The sequence below is a fragment of the Tripterygium wilfordii genome, chromosome 12 (genome assembly GCF_013401445.1).
Source record: "Tripterygium wilfordii isolate XIE 37 chromosome 12, ASM1340144v1, whole genome shotgun sequence".
Lineage (NCBI taxonomy): Eukaryota > Viridiplantae > Streptophyta > Magnoliopsida > Celastrales > Celastraceae > Tripterygium > Tripterygium wilfordii.
Genome location: NC_052243.1, coordinates 5,262,808 through 5,271,284, shown reverse-complemented (window position 1 = coordinate 5,271,284; position 8,477 = coordinate 5,262,808). Strand labels below are relative to the sequence as shown.

Sequence of the window (8,477 nt, the reverse complement as noted above, 5' to 3'; positions counted from 1 at the left end):
AAATTCTAAAAAGCATATTGAATAATGATTATAATTATTAGTGCGCACGTGCAAAGACAGCCATATGGATGCTGACTTGCCAAGTCATCATGTTAATCTACATATTGGGCTTTTGAACTAAGTATGGGCCAGACATAAGCCCAAAAGGTTTTGAGTGAAATATGGTTTTTGCTGCATTGTCCGTCTCCATATGTTCCAAAAGAAGTAAAACTGAACAAATATTTTAACCTTTCAAGTCTGAAGTCTGACCAAAATCTGGTGTATACAGTAATGATAGCAGACTCGGAGCGCATTAGGGTATTCGGCAGAAACTAATTCACTTCTCAGTGTTTTCCATGGATTTCAAAAAGAGAGTGAATATGAGCTCTACAATGGAAAGCACACTTGTTCCCACAGAATTAACAAACATGAAATACCCTTTGAGAATGTCAGAGCCTATAGGAACTATAACGGCTATCGTTGCTTAAATACACTACATTTCTATCAAGAACCCAAAATCTCCATATGACGACTCAGATCGTTAAGGTACCTTGTAGAGTTGTATTCTTGTGCATCCAAGAGCTCTTCAGAGTAAGTTCTTTGGAGGCAGCGCCTGTTATTTTTCTTTGCACACTCTGCAACGTATTCGTCACCTCTTAGCAGTATTACAACCTGCACCAACAATGAGCAGTATCAATTCTCACTCACTGTTTGATTCCACAGACCCATTAAAACTTGATAAGGCAAAGCACACAAGCATTTTCTTCTTCACGCTTTTAATTTTCCTGAGAAAGATTGCCTGCTAAGGAATCAAACTTGGAAGAAGACCATTCATTGGATATGATACTAACTGCAGGATGTGCAGTTTATAAAAGACTTCATACTTGCCTGACTCATTCGAGGACGTAGAATAGGAGACTGCTCAACACACAAAGAGGCAGTCAAAACCATACGATCCATTTCTTCAGGGTCATAATCCTCGCCAATTGCAGGATCAACAAGCACTTTAATATCATTTTTATCAAGCAAAGGCTTAGCCTAGGATAGAGCAAAACAATCAGGTGGCTTAGGACCTCCTGTCTACGTGACATAATAAGAGATGTTATAACAAAATTGGGCATGAGTATTATTACCCATAAGACAAGGTTTTGCTGTAAGGCATCCAAAGCTTGACGTCCCGTAATAAGCTCCAAGAGCAGAACCCCAAATGCATAAATGTCAGTTTTCTCATCAACTATCCCATGCATGAAGTATTCAGGAGCAAAATAGCTGCAATAGAACAATAAACGTAAGAATAAAATCATGAATACTCTCATTATCTGCTGAAACAAAAAAGTATGTAAGCTCACAGACCCAAATGTGCCTTCGAACTTCGATACATTATGGTGCGTACATTCTTTGGGTAGCCACTTTGCAAGCCCAAAATCGCAAATCTACATCAAATAAGCTGAGTAAATCAGTGGCAATAAGAAACCCAAGGATATGACATCATCAATATACATAAGACCAAATAACAACGGTAGGATAGGGAAACAAAGAAAGTAGCAATAAGATTTGCGCAAGTAAATGTCATAAATTGTCACCAATCAGTGATATCTTGCCATTAATATTCCAAGTTTTTGGCTGTTCTAAATGATAAAACCGTGGACGAAATTTTGTAAATCATTAACAAAAGGTAAACCTCAAAGCAGGCCTGATCAAGGACCGATTTCATTGGAAAAACAATTAATGCATTCTCAGACATGGGATACTTTTTTTTTGGTAAGAAATATTCACAGACATGGTATACTCTATTTCACTAAAAATGTAAGGGATCCTAGTCATCGATCCCTAACATCCTAGTAATCAATCTTGGCCATTGATTGATGTAAATGTAGGGGCCCACAAAACTTGATGCACATCAATCAATGGATATGATTGCTTACTGGGATGACTGGGATCCCTATCACTTTTGCTATTTCACTAAGTTAACCTTTTAATTACCTGACATGTGATCAGGAACATACTGATTAGTTCAACAACTAGTGAGGAAAACGGGAAATACTCTTTTAGCTACATAAAGAAGAAAAGATGCATGCTGTTGCATAATGAGCATAGAGACAACGCTGCAATAAAAATTGCATCATAATTTAAGTCAATGAATTCATGTAAACATGGCCCATGAGGTTTAAGCCCTCAATTACTATGGCTCAAGGCATGGAGGCTTGGACTATGCACATCTTGTGAGACGCCTATGATTCGAGGAATCGGCTACATACACTCAACAATCTGTAGCGACAGTGTCTGTCAAAAAATGCAAGGCAATACCTAGGATCATCAAATGAAATTGAGAATGCATCCAGTGTCACGAGTAGAGAAAGATAGGGCAACTCGCCTAGATATATAGATAGATTGGTAAATAATTAATAACTTTTCTAACTCCTAAACTTTTTGCAACTCTAATACGTTTTTTTCTAGTTGCAGGCACAAATCTATTATATGACCATATGATTTGAATTCTACAGAAGCATAAGGTTGAACAATCAAATAATAAGTAAAATTATGCAAAGAGTATCCAAATTCCTAATAGTTTTTGACAGTATAGGGAAAGCTGAATCACTTTTGCTCATTTGAGACAAGTATTTATTCTCATTGACTACGTGTGGCTCCACGCACTAACATGGGCACTTTAGAGAAAGATGCCAAGATGATCTTGGACTAAAAACATAAAAGAAAATTTGATTGAGATGGAAAGAGGGTGTAGCATTCATTGCATTACTCTTACAGTATATTTATTAACCAATCATGTGTTTAAGGTTTATAAAGAAAGACACAATGCAATTTACCTACTTATTTCAATCCAACTAACGGAGATTTTACTTTAAGAGAAAGGTCAGCAACCATATCCATTTCTTCAGAAACATTCTGGTCTAGAACTGTTTCACAATTTCCATTTTGCTACGATACTTGTACTAGTGTAAGACACTACCCACACTTGTCCTTGTAATGTCACAGCTTATGTAATTATTGATCTACAACATTCTCTTGATACGCCTTTGACAAAGAGCCTAATGCATTTTAGCCATCATCCCAGAGTAAATGAAGATGCCTCCAATCGACTCTAAAGGGATATTAACTTGATCAGCCAATCAGATGATCCAGAACCATGTTCAGCTTCTCTCAGCGACATGTGACATCTTTCCAGAGGTCAACATAATGCTTGCTCTTTCTTGGGTGATCAAGTTTGAAAGACCCGGCCCTTTGCAGGAAAGAAAAATATTTGGCTTGCCAGACCAAGCTTGACAATTGAACAATCCCAATGAAGCTGAAGTGGAGTCCCAATGTAAGCCAAGTAAAAAAACGACAACAGTTTCATCGACCATCAAGTTTAAGAATATGGGTGGCACATACTAATATGTTAAAACAGTATAAGCTCATCTAATGATATGCCAATGCCTATAGCATATCATGCTATAATATGATCATCTACATCATTTACTTATGCTCCCAAAAGGCAGTGAAAACATCTAAAGGCCGTGAAAACATCTAAAACATATCTTAGAAATTTTTGTTAAGTAAAAAACTCTATTCTTACTATGCTTCAGGATCATAAATTTCCGTAAATGAAGTTGATACGCCATACGGTAACAAAAATATGATTGAAATGGATTGGCTGCACTGCCCTTGCGCTCGAAGATAACTATCTCTATGGATATAAGAAATGGAATCTTAAGGAGTAAATTCTTCAGCCAAATAGAAATAATAACTGCAGACTTTAAGGATTTACTTTACATGCCCTGAAGTCCTGAAGCCTAGTGTCGAACAGCAATATTGAAATACTATTCTTGGATCCTTAAAATCAAATAAGAACACTAGTTAATTGTGGCACCTCCTGGGTGCCCAACAATAAATTTTTTGCGATAAAGACTCGGAGGATGATGTTGACTAATAGACATTATGTGCGAACCAAGAACCCCATAGACAAATCCATCCTTACAGAGGAGTACCAATGTGTCCTTAGTCAAAACTCTTTCCTTCAAAATATATCACCTGATTTAATTCTGCTGAAGGCTAGTCCTTTGTGAATAGGTAATCCCATTGCACCTTTCATTTTGGCATGTCAAGACTCTTACTTGGACTCCAACCGATTCATATCTAGAAACTTCTGAAAAAATTGCGTTCAAAAACTTCTGAAACAAATCCTGTAAACCCCATTCTTTCAGAGAATATCCATTAAAATATAAGCAGCCTCTAACTACAAATCTAATATGTCGCTAGACAAAAGGAATCCTTGCCGGGGCACACTTTATACTCTCTAGCAAGCATATCCATCTCTATTGTCATCATTTCAAGTTTGAACTTGCCATCTGAAGCATTAGTTTGCCATCCTTGATTATCCTTTTAGCTTCTCAGAACATTCAATTCAATAGACATTGTTGCGTAGCAACTAAACTACAGGCTCACCAACGAGGAATCCGTACAACGAAGAATCTCTGGTTTATTAGTAAATGAATTAATATAGCACACTCTACACAAAACATTACTAGTTTGGGCTGTCAAATGGTAGAATTGATTTTCGTAGCATTTAATGCAGCCGGAGTTTAATGTCACTAGTAAGTACTACCACCATGAGGCATTGTAAATCTATTTGAATGGGGGATAGTTCAATGTTTGTGGTGTAACTTAATGTTTACTTGTGTCATTTTAAAACTTACGAAATAATCTGAACATTGCCGATCATCGTCCATTGATTGATATAAATCCTCAGAGTTTTAAAACGTTCAAAGTCCAGTACGATGGATATATGAGAGGTTTTCTTTCAAACAAATAAAGATAAATTTATGTTTAATGAATTGTGGTTGAATTTTTGCGTTTCTGGTAACTTGGGAGCAACTAAAGCAAGTTAACAGATTAGTTGTCAAATGGGGAAAAAAAGCAAGTTAATCGGTAATAGAGTATTTTGGAAAAGAAGTGGCAGTGCCACAATAGCTTACACATAGTGGCAAACTTAAAAATCGTAGTATTAATAACCTAATGGACAACTACTGCTATCAGCTATATGACGCATAAACTACAAGTAAGGTCTTGCACTGCACATGCCCATTTCTAGGTAAATATGCATAGCCATGCTGCCTTGACTGGGAAAAGGAAAAGAAAAGCAATAGCAGAAGTATAATGTTTGTTTGCTTCTGGTCTAAAACTTCAAATATACCTGAGCCTCATAATCTTCTGTAAGAAGAACATTGTCAGCCTTGATATCTCTATGTATGATTCGCTTTTGGCAAGTTTCATGGAGATATAGCAGGCCATCTGCTGTCCCCAACGCAATTTTATATCTTTTGCTCCAATCTATTTTAGCATTTGATCCTGCAAAATGTGAGAAAAGGAAACATAAGAAACATACCAAAGGAAAGAAGAAGATTCAAGTACAAGAGTATATTAAAAAAAGAAACAAACCGTGCAGAAGGGATCCTAAACTTCCTAGGGGGGAAAGCTCAAAAATAAGGTGCATTCCTCCCTCAATGCCGACACCAATCAACTTAGCAGTATTAGGATGGTCAACATGAGCAATAATGCCAAGCTCAGATAGAAATCCAGCTGTCCTCTCATCAGGTGTTCCTTTTGTGAGGCATTTTATTGCTATGAACTTGCCATTTTGTAAACATCCCTTGTAAACCTCCGCGTAACCACCTTTTCCAATTATGTTTTCTGCAAGAAGGTAAGACCATAATTACAAAAATCAATGTGCTAATAATAATTCAACCACCATTTCCTTTAGACACAGAAATAAGAGTAAGCCAATAACATTTTATAGTTGATTTGGTTCATAATAATAATACGTACCAGGGCTAAAATTGTTGGTTGCAGTTTTGAGTTCAGAAAGGGTGAAGTTCTGCAATGTAGACTTGAAGTTGTATATATCTCTAAGCACAGGATTCTCTTTTGTGCTTCTACTCTTTCTTTTGGACAACTTTGGCACAGCTAGAGGAGGAAAGGAAGGTAAGTTCTTTGTCGATCTTCTTTTCCATATTTTGAAGAATCTGCTCCAGTTAGACATTGCCCTTGAGTTTGAGCAATGAACATCTGTTGTGGTTGTGTCATTCTGGAGAAAACCTGTTTCAGATTCCATACCTTTTAAATAGGCTTCTAAAACTCCCCTAGGAGATGAGCCATCTTGGCTATCCTTTTCCATTTCTGCACTTCTCAGGTCTACAAAAATAAATAGAAAATAAGAGGAAAAGTAGAATATGAACGGATAGGAGTTGCACCACAAGTATAAAGAAATTGATATCACATGTAGAAGGTACAACAACATGGATGGAAATATGTACCATGGGCTGATGCAGATGAAGGCATGGACCCTCGTCTCTTATATTTGGTTGCATTTACCTCTTCCTGCTGGTTTTTTTGAGATATGTCCAAGTCTTTCAAATTCTCCCTGGACAACAAGCTATCACTTTCAACAATCAACTTATTATATGAAGCTAGAAATATAATATTAGACTCAAAATGTGTGGTAAGGGAATGACCGAGAGAAGAAAAGAGAATCAACTTGACATTGATAAGCATCGTATAACGGTATAAGGTACGGAATTGAAGATTAAACCTATGATGCAATCAAATGGTTGGTATAGAAAAAGCAAAAGACAAGAATGGTGTCACTGTCTATTTCACTTCACACAATTGAAAAGAAAGGTGCAAGGGAAAAACTACAAATGAAACATTGACTTGTAAAGGAAAGCATAGTTGGCATCTAACAATTACCAAATACAATATGGAGAGGATAGAAATAAAATCATCACTTTTGTTTTGTGTGTGTGAGTAACTGAGTATAGTATCAAAATCCCACAGGCTAAAAACTCAAGAGTTTGAAAGCACACTACAAGAAGTAATTTCGTAAGGCATTTTTTTTAAGGGGACTTTAGGATACCGAGATCCTCGAAATTAATTTTCCAAATCTAAAAACATGTTCAGAAAGAGGGATGTTAGAAAAAAACTGAAAAGTTAGAAAGCATGGCTCAATTAAATCTATGTTATCAAATATGGCTATAGAATCTAAAAGGATCTTCCAATATCTGATTCTCAATTAAAATCTCTGAAATTTAGCATACAAAATAAAATAATCACCAAACTGAGATACATTGAGAAAGAAATCAAAAGGATATACACAAGCCAAATCTCCTACACAAACTCAGGGAAAATCACCAGGAGAAAGTACCAAATTTAAATATATATACACAAAAAAAAAAAAAAGACAGAGAAGTAAAAGAGAAACCAATCTCTCATATATTTCTGTTCTGCTATGGCATATACGTAAACAATCAGACAAAACCCATTTGCTAAAAAGAACAAGAAGCACGAACCCACAAAAAAAGAATGAATACTTTACAGAATATATAAGACGACATACCCAAAAGAGAGAACATGAAGGAGAACAAACACGTACCATAGAGTAGAAGAATCCTTATCAGTGGCCATGAATACTCTTCACAATAGAAGAAGAACACAATGTGTGTGGACAAATCAGTACGCTTACTTGGTTTCGGTTGCTACCCCAAACAACATCAAAGAAGGAAAAAAAAAAGAAAAGCCCAGTTTGCGTTTCTGTACATTATTTCACCAAGAATTTTTCAGCCATTTTAATTTGTTAGTAATTGGGAAAAAAACTGAAAAAAGGTAATCCTGACATCTATAAATGGAAAAGGTTACATTACCATTCGCTCTCTCTCACCTACTCCCCTCTCTCTCTAACTTTATCTTTCTTTCTCACATGAGTCTCCGTGGGAATCGTTGGTCTGCTCTGCTGCATTGCTGACAGATGGTAAAAGCTCCGCTGCTAGTTCTGCTCCCTGACTTTAACACACACAAATATAGAGAGAGGGTTGGCGAACGTTTATGGAGGACCGTTGCTTTCGTACATCGTTTTTGGATTTTATGTGTAAAATACTTAGATCTCTCTCATATTTCTTTAGAACTCGTCTTAAATAACCCAAGAATGACAGGCTAGAGCCATTAATTGGAATGGTAAAAATGATATATCGTCATAATGATTAGGGTTCGAATCTCCCTATCTGTTTCAAAAAAAAAAATAACACAAAGAATGATGTTTGAGACTAACCCCCATTTGAGCCCTCAATTAATGTGGAGGGTTAGTAAGTGATGGTCTAATGGGTAAGTGGACATGTGTGTTTGTAATCAATAGATATTTCACATATTACGTAGATTTGAGGCTAAGATGGGGTCTAATTTTGGGTGGATAGAGGGTCTGTTTGGCCGACAATTTTGCCACTACCCACTAACATCGTATATGGTGGTAGAAGATATGTTGGACAATAATGATATCATAAATGTTGTTTGAATGGTTGGTATTTGATAGTGTTTGGTTCAACTTTTGTTGGTAATATATATTATTGTGTAATATTCTATGGTAAATTACGTGCAAGCAAGGGTGGACGCATGATGTTATTTCACGGTCAACAAAGTTACGAGGGGGTTTGGTTATTTATTAATTATGCTTT

At 36.3% G+C, this 8,477-nt stretch overlaps 1 protein-coding gene across 6 annotated transcripts; it reads right to left on the bottom strand.

The window, feature by feature from the left end:
- Positions 1 to 208: 208 nt before the first annotated feature.
- On the bottom strand, positions 209 to 7,896 carry LOC120010628 (receptor-like cytosolic serine/threonine-protein kinase RBK2). 6 transcript variants are annotated; one of them, XM_038861414.1, is made up of 10 exons: positions 7,674 to 7,895; positions 7,370 to 7,563; positions 6,291 to 6,397; positions 5,803 to 6,168; positions 5,416 to 5,667; positions 5,171 to 5,325; positions 1,333 to 1,412; positions 1,113 to 1,248; positions 868 to 1,017; positions 209 to 651 (listed from the first exon to the last, which is right to left on the bottom strand). In XM_038861414.1, the coding sequence occupies exons 2-10, from the start codon at positions 7,435 to 7,437 to the stop codon at positions 484 to 486; spliced, it is 1,482 nt and encodes a 493-aa protein (XP_038717342.1). In that variant the 5' UTR covers positions 7,438 to 7,563; positions 7,674 to 7,895; the 3' UTR covers positions 209 to 483. The 6 variants fall into 6 exon arrangements, with proteins under 6 accessions (XP_038717342.1, XP_038717341.1, XP_038717344.1 ...); XM_038861413.1 differs by having other exon boundaries at positions 7,370 to 7,444; XM_038861416.1 differs by having other exon boundaries at positions 7,406 to 7,444; positions 7,674 to 7,894.
- Between the last annotated feature and the right edge of the window lie 581 nt (positions 7,897 to 8,477).